This window comes from Pelodiscus sinensis, chromosome 24 (assembly GCF_052426305.1).
Source record: "Pelodiscus sinensis isolate ZL-2025 chromosome 24, ASM5242630v1, whole genome shotgun sequence".
NCBI lineage: Eukaryota > Metazoa > Chordata > Testudines > Trionychidae > Pelodiscus > Pelodiscus sinensis.
Genome location: NC_143075.1, coordinates 25,636,804 through 25,660,539, shown reverse-complemented (window position 1 = coordinate 25,660,539; position 23,736 = coordinate 25,636,804). Strand labels below are relative to the sequence as shown.

Below are 23,736 nucleotides of genomic sequence, written 5' to 3'. Positions count from 1 at the left end.
GCAGTGAGGGGATGGGGGATGCAGGGGATCAGGCGGGGACAGGACGGGAGGGGCAGGGGTTGCAGTGAGGGGATGGGGGATGCAGGGGATCAGGCGGGGGCAGGACGGGAGGGGCAGGGGATGCAGTGAGGGGATGGGGGATGCAGGGGATCAGGCGGGGGCAGGACGGGAGGGGCAGAGGTTGCAGTGTGGGGCATGGGGGATGCAGGGGATCAGGCGGGGGCAGGACGGGAGGGGCAGGGGATGCAGTGAGGGGCATGGGGGATGCAGGGGATCAGGCGGGGGCAGGACGGGAGGGGCAGAGGTTGCAGTGAGGGGATGGGGGATGCAGGGGATCAGGCGGGGGCAGGACGGGAGGGGCAGAGGTTGCAGTGTGGGGCATGGGGGATGCAGGGGATCAGGCGGGGGCAGGACGGGAGGGGCAGGGGATGCAGTGAGGGGCATGGGGGATGCAGGGGATCAGGCGGGGGCAGGATGGGAGGGGATGGGGTTGCAGTGAGGGGATGGGGGATGCAGGGGATCAGGCGGGGGCAGGACGGGAGGGGCAGGGGTTGCAGTGAGGGGATGGGGGATGCAGGGGATCAGGCGGGGGCAGCACAGGAGGGGCAGGGGTTGCAGTGAGGGGAATGGGGGATGCAGGGGATCAGGCGGGGGCAGGACGGGAGGGGCAGGGGTTGCAGTGAGGGGATGGGGGATGCATGGGATCAGGCGGGGGCAGGACGGGAGGGGCAGGGGTTGCAGTGAGGGGATGGGGGATGCAGGGGATCAGGCGGGGGCAGGACAGGAGGGGCAGGGGATGCAGTGAGGGGCATGGGGGATGCAGGGGATCAGGCTGGGGCAGGACGGGAGGGGCAGGGGTTGCAGTGAGGGGATGGGGGATGCAGGGGATCAGGCGGGGGCAGTACGTGAGGGGCAGGGGTTGCAGTGAGGGGATGGGGGATGCAGGGGATCAGGCGGGGGCAGGACGGGAGGGGCAGAGGTTGCAGTGAGGGGATGGGGGATGCAGGGGATCAGGCGGGGGCAGGACGGGAGGGGCAGGGGTTGCAGTGAGGGGATGGGGGATGCAGGGGATCAGGCGGGGGCAGGACGGGAGGGGCAGGGGTTGCAGTGAGGGGATGGGGGATGCAGGGGATCAGGCGGGGGCAGGACGGGAGGGGCAGGGGTTGCAGTGAGGGGATGGGGGATGCAGGGGATCAGGCGGGGGCAGGACGGGAGGGGCAGGGGTTGCAGTGAGGGGATGGGGGATGCAGGGGATCAGGCGGGGGCAGGACGGGAGGGGCAGGGGTTGCAGTGAGGGGATGGGGGATGCAGGGGATCAGGCGGGGGCTGCACAGGAGGGGCAGGGGTTGCAGTGAGGGGAATGGGGGATGCAGGGGATCAGGCGGGGGCTGCACAGGAGGGGCAGGGGTTGCAGTGAGGGGAATGGGGGATGCAGGGGATCAGGCGGGGGCAGGACGGGAGGGGCAGGGGTTGCAGTGAGGGGATGGGGGATGCAGGGGATCAGGCGGGGGCTGCACAGGAGGGGCAGGGGTTGCAGTGAGGGGAATGGGGGATGCAGGGGATCAGGCGGGGGCAGGACGGGAGGGGCAGGGGTTGCAGTGAGGGGATGGGGGATGCAGGGGATCAGGCGGGGGCTGCACAGGAGGGGCAGGGGTTGCAGTGAGGGGAATGGGGGATGCAGGGGATCAGGCGGGGGCAGGACGGGAGGGGCAGGGGTTGCAGTGAGGGGATGGGGATGCAGGGGATCAGGTGGGGGAGGATCATGGGGCTGAGGGGAGCGCTGTTGGAGCAGAGGGAAGAAGTGGGCGGGGTTACAATTTTCCTTTGCAGAAGCTGCACTTGCCGTTCCCCCCCACTCCGGGTATGTCTACACTGCCCTCCTGATCCGAACTAGCTGTACTCCTCGTGGCAGTTCGAACTGCCGGCACCGGGTTTAAATGCACGGGGTTCGAACTGCCAGCATTTAAAAATGGCGGCTCCCCGCTTATGCAAATGAAGCCCGGGAAATTCAAATCCCGGGCTTCATTTGCAAGTGCGGTTGCCTACATCACCCGGTAGTTGGAACGAGGAGGGTAGTGTAGACAGACCCTCCTTTGCTTCTCTGCTCAACTAGCTATTTGCTGCATTCTCACCCTCTCACCTTTTCTGTGTTACTGTCCCAGCCCCCTCCTGCCCCCAAACTCCCTCCCGGATCCTGCGCCCCTGTCCCTCACACTGAACCCGCTTTTGTTCTCACCGCAGAGCCTAAGGGGGTCCCCCAAATCCACGAAGTCCAGAAGCCCTGAAGAGTAATCTGGCCTGGGGGAGCCCTGCACCTCAGCCCTCCTGCCCCGTCCCTTTGCCCTGGGAGGGCTGCGGCTCCGGGGAGTGCGGTGCGGGGCCACAGCAGTGGGGGCTGGGGGTTTGCGAGGAGGGTTTTTTGCTTCTCTCTTGTGTGTGATTTCCTGTGGGTCAGTGGCCCCGACCCAAACAGGCTCCCACCTCGCCCATCAATAACGAAAACAGCGAAACCGTTTGTGTTGGACCGAATGTTTCACTTTATTTAAAATGAAGTTTGATCGACTACCCTGAGCACGTGAAAACGCTTCGTCTGTTTCATAATTGAAATTAAACCGTTCTCCCGGCTGCAGCCCTAGCAACGTGGCTCAGGCGTAATGATGTAATTAACAGTGAGTTTCCATTAGCAATGGGGAGTCGGCAGAAAGGTTTGGAGAGGGGCAGGGTCTTGGGGAAGGGGGGGGGTAGATCGTGGCTTGCCCTGACATTTGAAAAGTGATCTTGGGTGTAAAAAGGTTGGAGACCCCTGGACTAGATGGTGCTGGGTCCTGCCGTATGGGCAGGGGGCTGGACTTGAGGGCCCTTCCAGTTGTAGGGTTCTAGGATTCTCACCCTGTTGTACAGCCATCAGTCTGTCCCTTGGCCGCCTTGTCCTCCCGGGCTGTAGGGAGCCCTTGTGTGGTGACCCCAGGGAGCACAGGCTGTTTGACGACCTGGAAGGAGAACGTTTTCTTGAGAACTCGGCAAGCCAGTAACCAGGCCTTAGTGGGATGCTCAGTCCCCCCCGTTGGACCCTCAGCTTTGGACATAAGCACCCTGAGACCTGATTGAACCATGCAAATACAGACTGGGGAATCCAAGTGCAGGGTTTCACAGCACCAGAAAACTGGGGTCTCCTGAGTGCCCCCTTCTGGGGTTTGCCCCCAAAGCTCAGAGCCAGGCGTTTCCAAAGCAGAGTGCTGGCTGCAATTCCAGTGCTGCTGGGAGGCCCCCGCTCAGCAGCCCGTCCCTGTCTCCCCACCCGGGGGCCGAGGAGAGCAGAGCTGAGCTGAGCTGCATCCTTGGCCCTCAGGTGAAGCCCCCTCGTGGCGCTCACATTGTCCTCCAGCACCGCCTGCTCCTCGTTTGCAAGGGTTTAGGGAGTGGCCGTTAACCCTGCCTGAGCCGTTCCTTGGCATTGGCCCCTGTTGAAACAGCAGCTGGTTTAGCTTTTGATTGGACTTGTAGGTCACATGAGATTGTTTGTTTCTTGGCTGGCTGAGCTCAGCTCTTCAGCATGTGGCTGCCGCTGCGAACGCTCCCGCTCAGAAATCCAAACTTCATTTCCTCTGACACGTTCTTAAATTCCCGGCATCCAGGAGCATTCCCGCCGGGGAGCCGATTGACTCAAGGCATTTGAATGCAGACGGGGCCTGAACAGCATCAGCAAACTGTTTGGGTTTTTAAATAGTGAATAACTGGTTAGTTCTTTCTTACCTTCCCACATTTGCCCGGCTCTGGGAGGCAGGGTCTGCTAATAAATCACATTTGATGCTTGTTTCAGGTCGAGCTTGGCTGTACCTGGCCCTCAATGAGAACTCACTGGAGAGCTACTTACGGCTGTTTCAGGAGAATCTAAGTCTGCTGCACAAGTACTATGTGAAGTGAGTAGCGGATCCTCTCTGCCTGGCCAGCTGCCTCCACCGCTGCTGCTGGTTGTTTTCCTTTGAGGAAGCTAAACTCCGTTTTGCACAAGTCAGGTTCCACTCCCTCCCCCGAGCGCTGTGGAAATGCCGGGTGCTCACAGCGGTGGCAGCGGGCTCAGCTGTGCAGGCGGCACGTGGGCGTGGCCGCGTCCCGGCACGGAGGTGTTCACAAGCGTGTTCGCTCCCGCGCGCCTGCGCTGTGTCACCTGCACTTGGCTGCCTCTGTCTTTGGTGGCTGTTCCTCTCGTCCCTGCCTCTCCACAGACCCTCAAAGGGCACTGGACACGGCTTTTCTTTTGCTTTGACTGGGGAGGGGTGCTCAGGGCCTGCCATGGACCCAGGCCATTGGGTAAGCATGTGGGCTGTGCGTTTGACAGAGAAAGCTCCCCTTCCGGGTTCTTGGCTGTAAGTGCAGTAGCTGTCTCTTGACCCCGGGAATCGCACGGAGATCACCCGTCTGCCTCTCGCATCCCGAGGACAGGGCTCGTGGCTCGCCCCAATGGCGGATCTTAACTCAGGAAAGAGAAATGTGTCGCTCTGCAGGAGAAGTGTGCCGCCGCCTGCACAGCCAGGCCGCCCTGGCTGGCCTCGGACACTGGCCCCGAGGTGGAAGAGAAGCCTGGAGACGACAGCATCCCGCTTAGCCCGAGTCTCAGGTTGTTGCCATTGTAGCTCAGGGTCACGCCACGGAAGCCGGACGGGTGGGCTGTGTCTTGACTCCCACTCACATGCTTGGGGGCGACACTCGCAGCTCTTTGGTCTCCATGCCAGAGCTTAAGGTCCTTGTGCTTTATCTGTCACAGGAATGCCCTGGTCTGCAGTCACGATCACCTGACCTTGTTCCTAACACTGGTATCTGGGCTGGAATTCATTCGCTTTGACTTGGACCTGGTGAGAATCCTTCCTGTCTCCCTGTCTGCACGGCTGGGGAGGAAGGCAGGACAAGGCTGGGGGGGGGTAACGAACCCTGCCTCATGTCTGTCCCCGGGGCTGCTGGGGAGACGCACCCTCAGGGATGGGACGCTCTGCTCCCTGGGCCTGGGGGGCGCAGGCAGCCCTGGGCCGTCACGTTGGGCAAGGGATGGGGGCTTCTGCTCCGGGAAATGTTTGCCCAGCTCTGACCAAGGGCTCTTATCTGCTGGAGACGGGAGGGAGCGAGTCCGTCTGCCACCAGCCGCATGGCCAAGAGCTCCTGCTTGGAGCGCGGGAGCCAGGACTCACCACGCTCCGGAGACAGCTTCCTCTTCCCAGAGCAGGGCCCCGATTCGGATGGGCAGGGCTTGACAAACAGCGGCGAAAGCCACTCGCCAGCCCCGCACTGCGCATGCGCCGGAGCCACGAAGGAACAGGGCGCAGCTGAAATCGCCTCGCCCCGGGCCAGGAGACTGGAGCTTCTCGAGCCCTGCGGATGGGGGTGCACAAAGCCCACCAGAAGAGAGACAGGATCCCAGGCCGGGGACTGCCACAGCCCCACGCCTCCCACCGCCAGGTGCCCTTTAGGGAGGGAAGGGGGCTGCTGGTTTCCCCTCCCAGTTTGTGTGGAAACACGGCTGGCGGGTCCCCTTCATCAGGGAGCCAGGGGAAAGTGTCCAATTTGCTCCATTCCTCACTCTGGCTGGGGAGTGCAGGGGACAGACAAACCTGGACTGTCCCAGCCAGGGGACATGCCCCCTGCCCCCAGCTAACCCTACTGGAGCTGCAGCGGCCATGGAGAGGTGCTTTTCAGCTGGCTGAGGTGAGAGAGGGCGGGGGTTGTCCCCTCTCCCTGGGCAGCCTGCACCCTGAACCCCTCCTCCCCAGTCCCGCCCCAGAGCACTGACTGAAATAAAGAAAAGCCCAACTGAATCGTCTGAAGGACCCGGGCAAGGCCGGGGAAATCTAGTTCCCCCTAATCCAGGCGTTGCTTTAGAGCTGCAGCGAAACACGCTGTCCCTGTCCTTCGGCGCCCCCGCCCGAGACAGGTGGCACAGGACGCCAGGAGCAGGAAGGGTGTGGAGCAGGAGGCACAGCACGTGGGGGTCGGGGGGAGAGGCAGAGACTGAGTCGAGGGATACCACTGCGTGTGAGCTCCCCGGGAGCCTCGCAGAGAGAGGGGATGGAGCTCACGTAGGAGAAGACCAACGACAACCAGTCCCTGAAGGGTTTCCAGGCTGGGGATCCTAGGGCCCAAACATGGAGGTTCCCAAATCCCTACTTGTGGGGACAAGTGAGGGTCGAAAGAGGAGATAGAGCCCCCGTGGACACGGCTCCTGGAGGGGAGGGAGGAAGGGATGCTGGTCCCCGGGCTGCCATGCTGGGCATTGGGCACCGCGAGCCACTCGGCTGCCTGGCCATCCCACCACAACGCGCAGAGCACGCCAGCCCTGCGGAAAGGGGAGAGAGGCAATGGGCCCGATGGCTTGGCCAGAGCACCAGGCCCAAACATGGAGGGCGAGTTCTGCTGGGAACCGCACTCCCTGTGTCCGTCTGAGGCGGGGCATTTGGGTCGCGTTCTCCCTTCAGCCACTCTGCAGCTGGCACTTCCTGCAGCGCTGCATCCTCCAGCGTCTGGCTGAAACAAGCTGCCGGCTGCTGCATCAGCAAGTCACTTCCGGTTCCTCAGTGCGTGGGCCCCAAGCGGGGTCGCTAGGTAGAGCTCCATGCAGATGCGATTCAACTCAGTCGGGCTCATATTCCCTAGGACGCCCTCTGTGGCTCAGGGACCCAGCTAGGAGGGAACCTTCACTGCTTTATTCCCCAGCCTGTCCCGTTCAGCAGTCCAATGGCGGAGGTGCGGCAAGCCTGAGCAGCGCCAGCCACGCCGTGGGGGGGCCTGTGGGTCAGGTTGGGTGGGATCGATGTGCAGGTTTCTAGCTGTGGTGGAAGCTGGCTCGGTGCGACTGGCCGGGGCAGTGAAATGCTGCCGCCTCGGGGCATCACTTCACTCAGTGACCATTGGTAGCCCGGCTATTTGCACATCTGACCTCGCGCTGCACGTGGGCTGCCCGGGCTGCACGGCGAGAGGAAGTGTATTATCGTCTCTGTGGATCTGTTCTCAGGATGCCCCCTACTTGGACCTGGCACCGTACATGCCAGATTACTACAAGCCTCAGTATCTGCTGGACTTTGAGGATCGCCTGCCCAGCTCCATCCACGGCTCAGACAGCCTGTCGCTCAACTCCTTCAACTCGGTCACCTCGACCAATCTGGAGTGGGACGACAGCGCCATTGCGCCATCAAGTGAGGGTAAGTGGCCAGAGGGCTCAGGGACGTCAGGCGGTCGTGCTGCTTCTGTCTGCACAAGAATCTGAGTCCTGCGGCAAAGCTCCCAGGGCCAGGAGGTCTCTTTGGCATCTCTTCTCGCTGGGATCATGATGAAAGCTTTGTAGCCAGGCAGTGCCCCCCTGGTCTCCCATATATCAGTGTTGTGCTTGGCCCATTTTTGCTACAAACAGGGCCACAACCCACAGGGCCAGATGAGACACAAGCTGTGGGAACAGGGTCTGATTGTAGCAGCCAGGAGTGGGCCCTTAGCTTGCACTCTGAGCCACATCAGTCTTGCATACAGACATGGCCAGTGGAGACTACATGCCCCAGCATGCTTTGTTCCATCTTGATCCAAGCTGCCAGTGCCTCCTGCCTAGATCGAAGAGAAAGGTTTTGTCCAGGAACTCTGTTATTCCATGAAATTCTCCAGCAGGACAGGTGGAGCAACAAGGTTCCAATTCTGTCTAAATCCCAGGTTCCCTGGTTTAATTGCTCCAACAGATCGACTTGACCTTGGGCACTGACTGCAGGGAGACAGGGTTTGCTTGTCCTCCTTGCATTCAGCAGCTACGTCTTTCAATCCTGAAGAGCAAAAGCCAGAGCATATTTGAGCATAGGGCTCCGGCTTCAATGTGGCATTTGGGTCCGTCTGTCTACAGAGTTTTCTTGTGCAGCAGTTGCACCGGCCTGGTGGGTTAAAATGGCTCTTTAAGGGCTGATCCCAAAGAAAACTCCAAGCATTAGTCTTTTTCAAGGCCCTGTCCTCTGGGCTTCCCCCACAAAACGAAGCCAGGATCCAGCTGGCGGGGGACCTTGCCTCAGGCCCTGTGCTGGGAGGCTCTGGGTACAGCATCCAGGGCTGGGATGTTTTGCTGGTTTTCTCTGCTGCCACTATTGTCCATTTGCAAAATAGAAACAAGGATATTTACAGGTTTTAAGAGAGGAGGGTGGCCCCGTTAGGCAGTAGAAAAAATTCACGCCAATTTTAACTAAGTATTTCCTCAGCTCCCCCGCAGCCTTCTGAACGGCCTGTTGCTACTGTCGTGGGGCAGGGAGAGAAAATGCCGAAAGCCCCAGCAGCACAGGTTGGAGGCAGTGAAGGTCAGGGGGCAGACATGACAGTACCAGTTGGTTTGCGTTGCTCTCCTGGCCCTTGTTCTCTGTCATGTCCTGGAGACTTGTCCCAAACGACTGGCATGGCGTGTCTCCACCGTAGAGGTCACCCATCTCCTGCCCTGTCATAGAATCCCAGGGCTGGAAGAGACCTCAGGAGTCATCAAGTCCCGCCCCCTGCTCAAGGCAGGGCCAACTCCAACTAAATCAATCCGGCCAGGGCATTGTCAAGCCGAGACTTCGGCAGAACTTGTCTGGGTCCAGGCATAATCGAATGGACTCAAACCCCTGGATACTGCCATTGTATGGCCCCAGTGGTTAATAAATTGTTCCAGTAACATTAAGCGTTAAGTGCAGGTGATACAGCTGTGAGGTTGAAACTCACAAGAAGCTGAGAGTTTGGTTTAGAAATGGGAACTGAGAGTCCCAGCCGCTAGCAGTTTGGCCCAGGTTAATGACGTCTCGGCTCTGAGTCTCAGTTTCCCCATCTGTAGACAGGGATGATACTGCCCCATTTCCTCCCACAATGAGGTACGGGACTCAGTAAGCTAACGGTTTCTAAAGTACTTTCAAACCCTTTGATGGAATGCACCATTAGCATATGATGTTATTTACATGGGCCTGACGCAGCATGTCTGGTGTGTGACCAGCCCCCATTCAGCTCAGTGAATTGTTCACTCCAAAGCAGAACTGTGACAATTGGACATTAACTTATTAATTGTTTCACTACTAATCGTTGCAAGCCACTACTGTGAGCTTGATCAAAGGACCAGTTCTTCCCTTTGGTCAAACTGCTGGCTTTGTAAATGTCACTGAATTAAACTTCACAGTACAAGTGTAAGTGGTGAAACTAAGGCAAAGAGAGGCTAAGTAATCAGCAAGCTGATCCCTCAACTCGGGGGGTTGGAATTCCAGGGCCTCACCTCAATGCACATGCCACTAGGTTATGCTACTCAGTAATTGTTTTTCCAATTTTAACTTTACACCACCTAGTATAGGGGCCCTGAACTCTGCGGAGGGCTTTAGAAGCTACTGTAATCCCAATAGCAATACTTAGGAAGGCAAACTTCCTTCTACAACCATGTTTCCTAATCAGTTTTTCATTGTTTTCAGATTATTGTTTTCTTAACTCTGCCCCCCCCCCCCCCCCCCCCCCCCCCCCCCCCACCGTTTACATGCTTCCCATGTTCCCCATCCCTCCCTGTTACTTGTTTCTAATCCTCCGTTTTATCCCTCATTTTTGTAGATTATGATTATGGAGATGTCTTTCCTGCAGTGCCGTCCATGCCCAGCACAGTCTGGGAAGGTGGGACATAGTCACCTGTTACCATATTTCTCTTTTCTGCCTCCTTTCCGTATCAAGCTTGCTGCATGCAATTGATTTTTTTTAATTAGAGCAAATATTCTAATCTTGATGGAATTCTGTGGCAGCAGAAATAAGATCTGTTTTGAATGGATCGTCTGTCGTCTGTGTCACCTATTCTGTAGGCTGGTGTGTTTGAGGTGTCCCTCCAGTTACTAGGGATTCTCACATGACTGTGTCACAAAATGTTGTGACTTTTTCCCCTGGCTCTGACTCATGTTTCACTTGTACCTGCCAATTGTGTCTGACCAGAAGTGGATTGTGCCCATGAAACCTCACGGTCCATCTACATTTTTTGTTAGTCTCTAAGCTGCTGCAGGACCATTAGTTGTTTTTTAAGTTTTTTTAAGACAGTATGTTCAGGATATTTGTTGCTGAAGTTTCTATCAAGTGAAATTGGCTTTGTTTAATAAAATGACTATCTAATATACCACGAGAGCTGGATTGATAATGGAACCTTTTAAAAAGATTTAAAAAACCCTCTTAAATACTCCTGACGTGAAGTTGACACAGTGATCAAGGAGTATCCCAAATGTATCAGGCAGTTACAAACTGAAGTACTACTGTGTTCCTTCTCAATACAGCACGTTCTACATTTCCTTCATGTGGTAAAGAGCAGGTGTGTTAAGAGTTGTGTGCCAGAAAGCTACATTCATCAGTTAACCAACAGAATCTTGAAAATGGCTTCAGATTGAATTCTACTTTTCATAGAATTTTTGTTTGCTTTTGGGTGCATTTTTTTTCTTCCCTTGATAGGCCTTGACCCATGATTCCCTCCTGGGTTAAAATACCTATTGAAGCCATAACTTTCAGCTAATGGCCTTGTTTTGTTTGGCCATTGCTTTCCTTTTTAAGCCTGGCTTTCACCAGTCTCTGTTTCTTAGAGGAAAGGCACATCTCCATTTTATAGGAAACTATTCTCCTTTCTCTGCATGGAACACATCACTCTGCTCACATGAAGGCACAACTAGACAGCTCTGCGTGTTCTTCATATGCAATTGGATTAGGAAATCTGCCCTCTTTACCCATGAAGGAAATACAGGGGGTTGGTTTTGTTATTTCTAATTAAAACCTTGATAGATTCCTTCAGTTGAAATTGTTTTGTGTTATCCTCCTCAAACCAAACCTCATACAGCATTTGGGTAAAGATCTGCTTGAATTCCATTAGGATGGCTTTTGGTCTCTAGCGTTCTCTCCTCTCTATAAACCTCTCTCTCCAAGCACAAGAGACACACTCTTTGGTTTTCAGAGCACAGGCTGAGTGGCTGCAAAAAAAACCCAAACCCACCAAACCTTTTCTTGTTGCGGTCACATGTGGTTAACACAGAGGCTGGCCTTGCTTCTGAGTTCTCTGCAGCCCGGGTACTAACCACGTTTGCGATTCTGACCCTCCTGCCAAGACTGGAATGAAATAATCTGTATGTGTTTTCCCGCATCCATTGGTTTTGCTAGCATTTCCTCCTGAGAGGTGCTGGAACTGTGATCTCCCCCAAAAGCCAGTGTTCCCCCACGCTTACCCACTACTGCTCCTGGATGTAGAACTATGTAACTTAGCCATAATTGTTGGATTGGGCCCTTTGGTTCCCCTGGATGGAAGAAATGAGGGTTGAGGTGTCTGTGAATTGCTGGAGGTTTGATGTTGGCTCATCGCTCCTGATGGCTTGCATTGGTGTTGGTGTTGGTGTTGGTGTGTGCTGGGCGTGTAGTTGGTGGGCATGGGGCTGTATCAATCATTACCACCCCCGTCCCCCAGCAAGGCATCATCCAAGGTTTCATCTTATGGCAACCCAGCAGCTGTTGAGGAGGTTGTGATCAGTTCACGTGGCTCGTGCCACTATAACAATGGGGTTTGTTCCCTATGCACTTTGCAAACGCCGAGAATAGGAATTGCATTTTTAAAATAGGAAGCATGGGCTACATAATAGTGCAGATTATGACCAGTTAGAGACGAAGAGCCAAAATAGCGGTGGATAATGTGTGAAGAGCCACGCACGATATATTTATTTTTATCTATTGATTCATAGATAGAGCACACGAAACATAGTGATAAAAATAATGTTACAGGACATTTTGGACAAAAAACAATAAAAAAGTCTCTAGTCACTTAAAAAATTCATGGCCTGTCCATAGATCTTCAGAGAACTTGACAAGGAACAAACATCAAATTAAAAAAAAAAACCCTTTGAAAATACAGTCATATTCTCACACTAAGAAAAGCATCCCCACCATGTATTTTAAATTTGGCACTACTGCGCTACTGTGTCCTGTTTAAACTGAACTGAGAAGTAAATTAGCACAATTTGAAGTGCCTGTTTCACTCCAGCTGGTTGATCTCTGCTATGGTTTCCTCTTTTTTTTTTTTTTTTACTTATAAAGATTATGACTTTTTCATACTTCTAAAAATTCCGGTCTGTCCCAGACTGCAGATATGAGAGGTCCAAAAACACTCGTATCTCAGAACAATTGCTTCAGCCTGGCAAACTAGCCTTTGAGGAAACAGTGTAAACCAGGTACCTGCTGATTCTCTTTTTGCCCTGGAATTGAAATATGACATCTGGGTTGGCTGCCTTATTCTGCATCCGTGAAGACTTAGAGTTTAAGGTGTTTCAGCCCCCCTCCTCCCCGCTCTAACCCCTCCCCCAGAGCCAGGCACCCCCAGCCCCCCGCTCTAACCCAATCCCCCCCCTCCCCTAGAGCCAGGCACCCCCAGCCCCCCGCGCTAACCCAATCCCCCCCTCCCCTAGAGCCAGGCACTCCCAGCCCCCCGCTCTAACCCAATCCTCCCCCTAGAGCCAGGCACCCCCAGCCCCCCGCTCTAACCCAATCCCCCACCTCCCCTAGAGCCAGGCACCCCCAGCCCCCCGCTCTAACCCAATCCCCCCCTCCCCTAGAGCCAGGCACCCCCAGCCCCCCGCTCTAACCCAATCCCCCCCTCCCCTAGAGCCAGGCACTCCCAGCCCCCCGCTCTAACCCAATCCCCCCCTCCCCTAGAGCCAGGCACCCCCAGCCCCCGCTCTAACCCAATCCCCCCCTCCCCTAGAGCCAGGCACTCCCAGCCCCCCGCTCTAACCCAATCCCCCCCCTCCCCTAGAGCCAGGCACCCCCAGCCCCCCGCTCTAACCCAATCCCCCACCTCCCCTAGAGCCAGGCACCCCCAGCCCCCCGCTCTAACCCAATCCCCCCCTCCCCTAGAGCCAGGCACCCCCAGCCCCCCGCTCTAACCCAATCCCCCCCTCCCCTAGAGCCAGGCACCCCCAGCCCCCCGCTCTAACCCAATCCCCCCCTCCCCTAGAGCCAGGCACCCCCAGCCCCCCGCTCTAACCCAATCCCCCCCTCCCCTAGAGCCAGGCACTCCCAGCCCCCCACTCTAACCCAATCCCCCCCTCCCCTAGAGCCAGGCACTCCCAGCCCCCCGCTCTAACCCAATCCCCCCCCTCCCCTAGAGCCAGGCACTCCCAGCCCCCCGCTCTAACCCAATCCCCCTCTAGAGCCAGGCACCCCCAGCCCCCCGCTCTAACCCAATCCTCCCCCTAGAGCCAGGCACCCCCAGCCCCCCCCCGCTCTAACCCAATCCTCCCCCTAGAGCCAGACACTCCCAGCCCCCTGCTCTAATCCATTTCCCCTCCCCCTCGAGCCACATTCCTCTGAGCAAATAGCCTCGAGTGGCTTGAGAGCTACAGGTTGGGGTTGTGTGGGCTGTGTGAGATCTGTGCTGCCTACATGATCCTTGGGGCCATGGAGCCGCCCATGGCAGTCAGACGGCCTGGGGCCTGGGTGGAGTCTCAATCCTACGGGTCCATTTTTGCAGGACTGATGAGACCTCACTGCAGTGAACTTGCATCGAAAGGACTCTTCTCTCCTACCTCCGTTTGCTGAACGGATTTCTTGTTTCAATTCACTTACAATTCATGTCCTTCGAATACTTTCGTGGAGTTCCTGCTTCCAGGAACATCGATTCTTACCGGGCCGTGGGCAGTAGCAGTGCTTCTGTGGGCGTGGCAACGTGCCTTTCTCTGACTTGAGCGAGAATTGCATGAACCCACAAGTCAGAACTGCCTGGATCTTCTGGCCACTCCCATTCTTGGCTCCAAAACTTGCGCTAAGACGTTTCTGCCTCTCCACGTTGTTTCTTCTCACTTGATGCCGGGTACGTGCTGCGTTTCTCTCCACACCTCCAGCCTGCTCTGTGTTCTAGGAGCGTCCGCTGCAATCTCTAGCTGCCCTAGCCAAAGCAAAGGGCGGTGAGCTCCCGAGGGAGAAGGCAGCTCTGTCCGGTGCTGTCCCTTCACGAACTGGCTACCTCCGCTCAGGTGGTTTTTCCGAACTTTCCCCGTTTGCTCATCAGGAAATTGGTGACATTCATGAAGATTTTCTTTCTAGCATTCTTTAAATGCCCGTACCTAGGAGGATGAAAGGGCCCTTTTGTTCTAGGTGGGCCCGTGGCACTGTGCGTGCAGTCCATTAAGGTCTGTGTCCTTAAACGGGGAGCACGATGCTCCATCTGCAGCGGCTCCCTGGTCCCTGGCATCCCTCGGTTTTGCATGGCAGCTCAGAGAACAGTCCTGCAGTAATCCGCTTGCTCCTCAGGTCTCACATCCCCAGCTTGGGAGGGTGACAGCTCTGTATGTGTGTGCATGGCCCTCCGCCCACGGAGCCAGCCTGAGGCTAGAAGCGCTTGATAGCTCGGGGGGGGCACAAACCTCTGATTCCATCCTCTGCAGGCTGCTCCCCCGGTGCAGCTGCCATTCCCTGAGGAGCACGGTGGAGCTGAGCACATTGTCCCTGCCTAGCCTTCAGGCACCACTGGCTCAGCATCCAGCTCAGCCTTTGTTCTCTGTGCTGGGACAGGTGGATGGATCCCTGGCTCTGTGGGGGACACTGGGCCCCACCTGGGCCCTCTCGCGACCTGCAGGAGGCTTCCGAACGCTGACCCTAATGAGCAGGTTGACTAGTGAGCGCTGGATGCTTTGCGCCCAAGCGCGCGTCTGCACTGAGCACCCTGGGTGCAGCCTTGCTCTGCTGAGGTCTAGAGCGCAGTTTGGAATCCCTGCTCCAGTGGCCGCAGCTGACCGGGATCCCCTCTCTTCTTTCCCAGATGGGGACCTCACGGACACTCTCAGCTGCCCGCACTCCGTGGCCTCTGGTCCGAATGGCAGCAAGGCCTCTGCGAAGAGCCCCACGCAGCGCTACAACCCCTTCAACGCGGAGACAGCGGCCGTGCTGTCCTCCACCGAAACCACCCCTGCGCACTCTGCCTCCCCGCTGGAGCAGCTGGAGAGCGGCACGGAGCTGGAAGTCATCAGGTTGGTGCCACGCCCCCGGCTGCGGGAGGGAGCTGGCGTTTGCCATGTGCTCTCACGTGGCCACGGGCGAGTAGTGTGGGAGTAGAAGACCTACTTCAGGCAGAGATTCTGGGGTCTTGTTCTATACCTCTGGGACCAAAGCTCTCAGCACCCAGCAGGCCCCACTGGTGTCAGTGCAGACGTCTCTTGAAAACATGGCCTTTGCACTCTAGAGACCCAGGCTGGACCCGGGGCTCCAGAACGAAATCTCCGAAAACACGTTTTATTGGTGGTGCCCGGGCGCCGACTGTCCAGCCTCGGAGTGTGCAGGGCTGGCACATGCTCCCGCTGTGCTCCCCTGCTACTCCTGCAGCACAGCACCGTGCGCTGAGCCTGGGCCACAGCAGTCTTCCCTTTGCGGCTCTGAACCTCCTGCCGACAGCATCGGCTAATTGCCTCAGACTCGTCTGTGCCTAGAAACGGCTGTCTGGCCCACAAAGCCCAACCTACAGGAACAGTCAGAGGTGTCTGGCCCTTCCTGGCAGCTACCCTGCCTTTGAGCCTGCGGAGGTCAGTGGCAGGAGCCCCCTGAACTCGCCCTCCACAGTCACGGGGCACCACAGCACCCTGAGAAAATCAGGGGGTCTGGATCTAGAAACTGGATCTGTGTCGTGGGGTTCCGCAGCGAGAGGCACTGCACATCCACGCACATCGCCCCATAAACTGGAGACCAGCCCTGTTTGTCATGGCTTTGCCCAGGGGCTTTAAGACCATTCAGAGTCCTTGTCCGTTTTGTTCTGTGTCAGCTCATGGTACCTCCTGCTGCCAGCACAGGGCATGAAAGAAGCAGCTTTGAACTGCAGGTGGCTCTTCGTTCCCAGCTCCCTGTTTTAGATGGTCGGGGAATGAAGCCTCCCTTGTCAGAACAGCGGGCCCAAAGCATCTCACCGTCCTCTTTCTTGAGAGGCCCAGCATAGAAGCTGGGAATATTCTGAGTCCAAGTAGAGAGGCTGCAACGTGCCAGATGCTTGGCCAAAGGGAGGGGAGCCCCATGCTCAGAATAGGGTCGGGGGACTTGGACTCTTTCAGCCTCTGCCCCAGAGTCTCACCTGTGTCCTTGGGCAAGTCGGTTTCCCCACCTGTAGAGCGGACGAATGCAATATGGCCCGTGGATGAAAGGCCTGTTTCCTGCCCCGCTCAGCTCTGCAGATACACCTCTGCACTTTCCTCCTCTGCCTGGCATCCGACTCACTTGATCAGTAGAAGCATTTCCCTGCGAGTCTGAGGAGTAACCCGGGGGTGGTGTAAATGCTCACCAGGGAGATCCTGGTTTCCACGCACGGGCACGGGCAGGCTTTGGTAATAGCAGCTTAGCGTTCTCCACTTGCAGGTTAGCCAAAAAGAAGAAGACAGGCAAGAAAAAGAAGGTGAAATTGGAAGAAACCGTGAATCCCCCGCCCCCCAGCGCCACGGAGACTGGCCTCCAGCTGGCTGGCCGGGCGAGTGGCGGCAGCAGACTGAGCGGAGGAGCTGAGCTGAAGACAGACAGCAGGCCTCCCTCTCCAGAGGCTGCAGAGGGCCAGGAGAGGCCAGAAGAAATCAGCCAGCGCTCGGCCCTGAGTCAGCTGGGTCTGCGCATCCCAGAGATGAAGGACACCTCCATGGAGAGTGTGGGACAGCCACTGAGCAAAGTGATCGACACACTGAACGGGCAGCTGGACCCCAGTGGCTGGAATTGCCACCTTGACCCCCCCGATCGGTCCTTTCGGACTGGCCCACCAGAGGAGACCCCCCTTGGGCCGCCCTCTGGCAGCTTTAGCGAGGGGATTTCGACCCCCATGGACTTCTACCGCTTTACCATTGAGAGTCCAAACGCTCCTGCGCCAAGTGGTGGCGACCATGACGCTGCAGGGGCTGGCGAATCGCCACATGTCCCTCGTAGCCCTGCGACTGCTGGACAAGAGGAAGGAGGAGAGGGGGGAACATCCGGGGCACTAGGGCACGTGCAGGAGGAAGCAGAGAAAACCCAGGCCAGCAAAGCAGAAGCCGGCAGCGTGGATGCGCTCAGCAGGCGGAAAGGAGACCAGCCCAGCCCCTCTCGGAGCAGCACTGATGACTCTGGCGTGGAGGAGGGACAGGGCAGCCCGCTGGAACCAGCCCATCCGTCAGAGTTCAGGTAGAGAAGGGCAGCATGTCTGAAGCAGGATCTGGGGGGGAGCCCCAGAAGCAGCATGGGGTATATGGTGCAAGACGAGCAGCTGCAGGAGACAGTTGGTCTGAAAGAGCTGGGAGCTGGGAGCTTAGGGGCTGAATTTTGGGCAGGGTGGGCTCTGATTTTTAGAATTGGGGCTTTCTGGCCAGGTCTAGTTGCCCCCGGCAAAGTTTGCCATTAGCTTTGCCTGGGTGGTCCACGATTGACTGCCTAGGGCCGGGAGAGAGACCTGGAGATGAGCCCAACAGAGAAACCCCTAAACCGACAGCGGCCAGGAGGCCCGGGCAGTCCCAGGTTTCCCATCCTGGAAGAGCAGGTTAGTCGGAGGGCGGGGAGCAGGGCAGGTGCCTTACCCTGTCGTCTGCTCCCTGGCCACACCCCCTGCCCGAAGGCCTTTGCCTCTGCAGCCACAAGCAGAGCTCAGGCCACTCCAGGGCTTGTAGTGCTGCCTCCTAATCCCAGTGGAGGCTGCCCAGGTCAGGTGGGTGCAGTGCATGCTGGGACCTGATAGCACCCACCACTACTTCTCGGGGCTGCACACAGGGCCCTTGGCTATTTCTGGGGGGAGGGTCCTCTACTTCTCAACCTTCCTCCCCCTTCTCGCTCAGGGTGGATAACAACCATCTACTGCTGCTCATGATCCACGTCTTCCGGGAGAATGAGGAGCAGCTGTTCAGGGTAAGTCTGGCTCCTTCCTCAGCCTGTGACAGGCATGTGGGTTCTCCATGTGCATTCCTGAGCTGCCCGAGCCACAGGGAGTCTTCACGTGGGTCGTCTGCATGAGGAAAGCTGCACTGGTGCAGGGCTCGGTGATAATTGCCTTAGCACGTGGCCAGGTTAAACTGCCCCTGCCTGGGGCGTAGGTGAGACCTGTCGGAGCCATGCTGCAGGCTGGGGCATTGCCAGGCCTGCGGTGCCAGCTTGCAACATGCTTATTCCACGGGTCACTCGTCCGGACTAGAGAGCCAAGCTGCGCATGAGCCAGGGTAGAGACCACCGCGTGGCCACACGACCCCAAACTCGCAGCGTTGCCCGGTGGAGATGGAATTGTGGCTGCAGGGGCGGGCTGTGGGCGTGGCAACGCCATTCCTCACGAGGAACCTCTCCTCTCCTCTCCTCTCCTCTCCTCCCAGATGATCCGAATGAGCACCGGGCACATGGAGGGGAATCTTCAGCTGGTCTATGTCCTGCTGACGGACTGCTACATTTACCTGATCCGGAAAGGTACCTCATCCCCCGGCTTCTCGAAAGGGTCTTCCCAGGAGGCCTGACGGAGGCAGCTGGGGCATTAGCTCCAGGAGGGGGGTTCCCTTTAGAAATCCAGGTGGAGCGTGAAGGTGGTACGGGCCATGTGCCCTGGGGGTTTGTACCACAGTCAGCTGGCTCCAGGGCAGCCGTAATTCTACTTAGCAGCTGTTGGGGGAGCCAGAGCCCCATGTGCCTGCTTAGGTGACAGGCACTGTATCTCACCAGCAAGTCTGCTGGGACAGTCCTTCTCGTCCCTGGAAGTTCAGATCTGTCTGCTGCTCCACAAAAGGCTGCTCGGTCAGCGAGGGAAGCCCTGGCCTGCAGCCAGCTGCTGCTGCTCCTAGGTGGTGGGCGAGATCTGGGCAAATCTCTGTCCTGCATTTTGGGACTGTCCTCCCCTCCTGTTCATACGCCTGTCCTGTGTCCTGTGCTAGGAGCAGCTGAAAAGCCCTACATGGTGGAGGAGGCTGTTTCGTACAATGAGCTAGACTACGTCTCGGTGAGTCCAGGCTGAGCTGGCAGGGTGCAGCACTGTGCTGGGTAGAGCAGAGATGTGCAGGATCACACCTCTTGCTTTGCCTGGTTGGCTTAGGGTCGCTTTCCAGTCCCTGGTATCTGTCCCTCCCTCGCTCCCTGTTGGGCAGGAGAGCATCACTGAGGTACGGAGAGGGGAAGTTCCCACTGGAGTCAGGAACCGTTGGAGGGTTCTGAAGAGCAAATCATCTGTGGCCAGAGGTTTGCAGCCTCAGTGCAGCCAACTACAGATGCAGGGATGCAGAGAAAGTGCCTTTTCCTCCTCCACCCCTGGTACCACCTGAGCCTGCCAACAGCATCCCATCCCAGCTGCTGCTCCGCCTCCTAGGCTCTGACACAGCCCGTGTTGCCTGCTGCGGCCCGTGGCCAGTAGCCTTGTCCCCATCCTGTTCCTCGGGCTCCCTAATGCGAGCGTGTGTGGTCCCGTGGCAGGTTGGCCTGGATCAGCAGACGGTCACGTTGGTCTGCACCAACCGTCGGAAGCAGTTCCTGCTGGACACGGCCGACGTGGCCCTTACAGAGTAAGCACGACCGCTGCCCACGGATGGGTTGGTCTTCCCATGTGCCTGGAGTTACTGTTGGCCACTTTCCTAGTGCTCCCATGTTCAGAGAACCCTAGAATCCCAGGGCTGGAGGAGACCTCAGGAGCCATCGAGTCCAGCCCCCTGCCCAAGGCAGGACCCCCTCATGAAGCCAACACACATGAGCGTCGTGAAGGGTGGCGGGTGGATCCCATGCTCTCTCTTCTGGTGATTCAAAGTCCCAGGACAGGCCCTGAGATTTGAGGGGAGGTTTAGTCCCACAAACTGACTTTGAGTGTGTTAAAAGTTGCAAAATGCTCCTACCAGCTCCCTCTGCTGGCTGACACCGTGGTGCCCAGCCTGCTGTCTGTCCGGCCTGCTGCTTTCAATCCCCTCTAATGATCTGTCCATTGCTCCTGGGGGTGGCAGGTACTTTGCTGTGAAAGCGTTGGCATTAGCCTTCACCCTGGGTCTGGCTGCGACGGGGTCCAGACAGGCGGGGTGAGGACAGGTTTTCAGTTCACTGGCAGAGGTGGCGCTTTGCTAACACTTGGAAGGGCCAGCAAGGACTCTTGGACTCTGTAGGCCCCGTGTGACCTCAGGCAGCTTTCCGGGCAGCTCTCGCAAGCCGTCTGCAATGGCTCTTGGTTTCCTTCCCACTATGCTGTTCAATTGGGCGTTGTAAGTTGAGGTCTTTCCTGGGCAGGCTCTTTCCCTAGGATTCCTTGGGCCCATGAGCGCCTTTGGGCCCCCCTCCCGTAACGGGGTCCGTGTAGGTTGACCCTTGTGAACCCCACGCGGTGTCAGTTGGGCTCCATGTGGGGCATGGGTCTGCCCTGTGGACCCGTCGGCCAGGTTGAGTCCGCCCCACCGTTCTGAGCCAGACGTGCCAGCTTTGAATGACTCAGGGCGGGGTGAGGGGTCTCAGTCCAAACGGGGACCTCGACAAAAGTTCTTCTCTACAGGTTCTTCCTGGTCTCTTTGAAGTCAGCCATGATCAAAGGCTGCCGAGAGCCGCCGTACCCCAGCATCCTCACCGACGCCACAATGGAGAAGCTGGCACTGGCCAAGTTTGTGGCCCAGGAGTCAAAGTGCGAGGTGAGGTGGGAATTCGGGGTGTCTTGAAATGGTTTCTTCACTGATGTCTCTTTGTCCCAGCTGAGAGGGACTTCCTGGGCTCCTGCACTCTGCTCCGAGCGCCCTCTTCCCACTGTCCCTAGCTCGGCATGCAACTTCAGCTGGGCAGCTCAATGTCCACCGCCGGTCCCTGCTGTGGCCTGTTGGCTGCTCTGCACTGCCCTGGAGGGGACTGCGGTTTAGCAGCGGAGTCGTTCTGTGTCCCAGCTGTCCTGGTCTGAGCTTGGTGACAGGAAGTGTGCGGAGGGGTCTGTCTCAGGAGTGTCTTAGCCGGGGGTCCCCAACGGGAGTAATTCTCTGACTTGCTGCCCGACTCCAGGCCCTTAAGGCTTTCAGCTAGTCTGGGAGGGGTAACTCCTGTAGTAGGGACTTCCCAGGCCAGGCTGCTGCTGACCCTGCTGCTGGTAACATTTTGCTTGGTCTGTCTGTCCGTCCGTCCGTCCGTCTGTCTGTCTCTCACAGGCTTCTGAAGTGGTCGTGCGCTTCTATGGCCTCGTCCACTGGGAGGACCCCATGGACGAGGCATTGGGACCAGCTCCTTCCCTTTACACCTCTCCTGAGCCCGCGGTCGCTAAAGAGGGCGTGCTGCATTACAAGGCTGGGTCATCCTACCTGGGGAAGGAGCACTGGAAGACCTGCTTTGTGGTGCTCAGGTGGAGAGGGGACTGCGTTTACGGGGGGCTCTCCTGGCCTGGGGTGTGAAGTGCTCGGGGAGGCGAGGCAGTGCGGCAGCCATCTTGCCTGGTCCAAAGGGCTTCGTGTGCTGAGGCCTGGACAGCCTGGCCATCAGCCCTTATTGACCATAGCAGATTGGCCCCATACGTCAAGGCTAATTTGCATCCAGGAGCAGGCCTTCTCCACACCACTCACAGCTTCAGACCCCACCTGCAGCTGCCCCTAGGGTCTCTGATGGCTGGGGAGGCCTAGCTGGGACAGTAAAGCCGAGAGACCCTGCAGACTCGGGGTGGAGTCAGAGACTTGTGTCCAGCGCTGCTCATACATAGCAGCGGCGCTGGGAGCTGAACCCTGGAGCAGCTGCCTGCTGTAAATGACTCTTCTTGCTGCCCTTGTGACTGTTGAGAGCCAGAGCTGAGAGCCCTGCAGAGCAGGGGCGGGCAAGGATTTTCCCAGAGGGGAGTGTGAGAGGCAGGGCCTCAGGCGGGAGGGGCTGGGCGGGGGCTACAGAGAGCGAGCGAGTGCAGGAGGGTGAAAGAGACACTGAGACAGACTCCGACACAGAGTGAGAGTGTGGGGCAGGGATAAGAGCGGCCACTCGGGGTCAGACCAACGGCCCACCCAGCCCAGTGTCCTGTCTGCCCCAGTGGCCAACGCCAGGCTCCCCAGAGGGAGGGAACATGACAGGGAATCCTTACGTGATCCCTCCCATCACCCGCCTCCAGAGAAACAGGCCAGGGACCCAGCCCTGCCCAGCCCGGCTAATGGCCATCGATGGACCCAACCTCCAGAAATCTAGCTAGCTCTTTTGTGAACCCTGTTAGAGTCCTGGCCTTCAAGATGGAAGGGTGTGTGTCAGTGTGAGAGAGAGAGAGACTGTGTGGAGTACAGAGACAGTGTGACAGACTGCGGGTGTGTGACAGTGATACAGCATGTGTGTGCCAGCTGCTGCTGGGTATGTTTCCGAGAAATCATGCACTGTCTCTTTAAGACAGGGAAAGCTGTCCTGCTCTGTTGTCTCCCCCTCCCTCGCGCTGCAGAGCTGAGGTATTGGGGGAGGGAGGAAGAGAGAGAGAGAGAGAGAAGGGGAGGCACTGAGATCTTAGACCCAGGCTCTGTCTCTTAAGGCAGGCACTCCTCTGAGTCACTTACCGTCCATGCTTCAGACTGGAGCAGCTCTGCTGTGGGTCTCCCTCTCCCCGACCCCTGCTCTGCAGAAAGGGGGCACCCTGACTTCAGCCCCCTCCCCCTTCAGTGCTGCCCCATTCTGCCCAGCGGGCAGGAGAACCTGGGAGCAGCTCGGTTGCAGGACGGAGCAAGGTGGAGGAGGGGCAGCTGAACACAGGCTGCCGGCTGTAAGTCTGCAACTCTGCTAATCAGCTGGGTGGGCCGGATCCAGCCCTGGCACCTGATTTTCCTCTCCCCAGCTTTCGATCATTCATCCCATTGTGCCAAAGCCCCTTGCCGGGTGTGGAGCTGACCTGCTCTTGTGCAGGACACTGGCTACAGCTACAGCCACCCGTCCAGAGCACGGCGAAGCTCCGTCCTGTCACAGCTGCGCAGTGCTAGCAGCAGGAATCCAGTGTGGAGGAGGGAGGGAAGTTTATGAGACAGCTGCTGGGCTCAAGCGCGGGGAGGTTTGTGTTGCTGGTCAACCGCGCTAGCTGAGTTCCCGGCCTTGTCTTGTGTTTCCAATCGCAGCAATGGGATCCTGTACCAGTACCCAGACCGCACGGACGTTATCCCTCTGCTCTCCGTCAACATGGGGTAAGTGGGCAGGAGGCACGTTGGCTGCGGTGCCTTCATCTTCCCACTGACGTTGGACCTGCCAGAGGCATCGGTTGGTCTCGTTAGAACTCGTCTGTGGCAGGAGTGAGGGGGTCTGGCGTGGAAGGGCCATGAGCTCTAAGGATGGCGGCTGCATCTCTGCATTTCCCAGTCGCTCACCGCAGGAGACGGCAGCCTTATGCGGAGAGCCGTGGCCAGTTAGTGAGGGGAGCTGGAGCCTTGCACCAGAGATTGACAGTCGAGGGGTATTTGGTGCTGCGGGAAATGAGTTGGGGGCAGATCTTAGGCCAGTCCCTAATGTGCAGGGTCTGCGCTGTCACAGATCACCATACAGACGGCCTCAGGCCCAGGGAGACTGGACTCGCTCCCCAGGTCCCTGCAATTGGGGCTCAGGTTTCTGCGCTTGGTGAGATGAGGCAACTTGGCACTGGGGATAAAGGAATCCATCCACTCTCCAGGATTGTTGATCTAGCACTAAGATCATTTGAAGTACAAGTCTTCTGGGGATAATTGTTTGGGAATTCCCAGCAGTGGTTGTGCTGTTAGCAGTGATCCTGGGGCCCAAAAATCAGTCTCTCTCTGCTGAGACCCAGCTGGCTGGTCTGAAATGCAGCATTACAGAAGCTTTTCTCTGTCTGTGTTAAGTTAAAATTGG

The 23,736-nt window shown here is 57.7% G+C and overlaps 1 protein-coding gene across 6 annotated transcripts in view; it reads left to right on the top strand.

Annotated features, from left to right (window-relative positions):
- The window catches only part of PLEKHM2 (pleckstrin homology and RUN domain containing M2), a 93,627-nt gene that overhangs the window by 53,212 nt on the left and 16,679 nt on the right, over positions 1–23,736 (top strand). For 4 of the 6 annotated variants that reach the window (XM_075906323.2, XM_075906325.2, XM_089773149.1 and 1 more), the window contains 13 exons: positions 3,821–3,920; positions 4,766–4,853; positions 7,001–7,187; positions 9,568–9,627; positions 14,780–14,987; positions 16,357–17,142; positions 17,787–17,856; positions 18,312–18,402; positions 18,861–18,925; positions 19,393–19,481; positions 20,447–20,579; positions 21,081–21,271; positions 22,995–23,060. In XM_075906323.2, the coding sequence (XP_075762438.2) occupies positions 3,821–3,920; positions 4,766–4,853; positions 7,001–7,187; positions 9,568–9,627; positions 14,780–14,987; positions 16,357–17,142; positions 17,787–17,856; positions 18,312–18,402; positions 18,861–18,925; positions 19,393–19,481; positions 20,447–20,579; positions 21,081–21,271; positions 22,995–23,060 (2,134 nt within the window). The remainder of the gene's footprint in view (positions 1–3,820; positions 3,921–4,765; positions 4,854–7,000; positions 7,188–9,567; positions 9,628–14,779; positions 14,988–16,356; positions 17,143–17,786; positions 17,857–18,311; positions 18,403–18,860; positions 18,926–19,392; positions 19,482–20,446; positions 20,580–21,080; positions 21,272–22,994; positions 23,061–23,736) is intronic. The other 2 variants (XM_075906324.2, XM_075906326.2) reach the window with 1 other exon arrangement.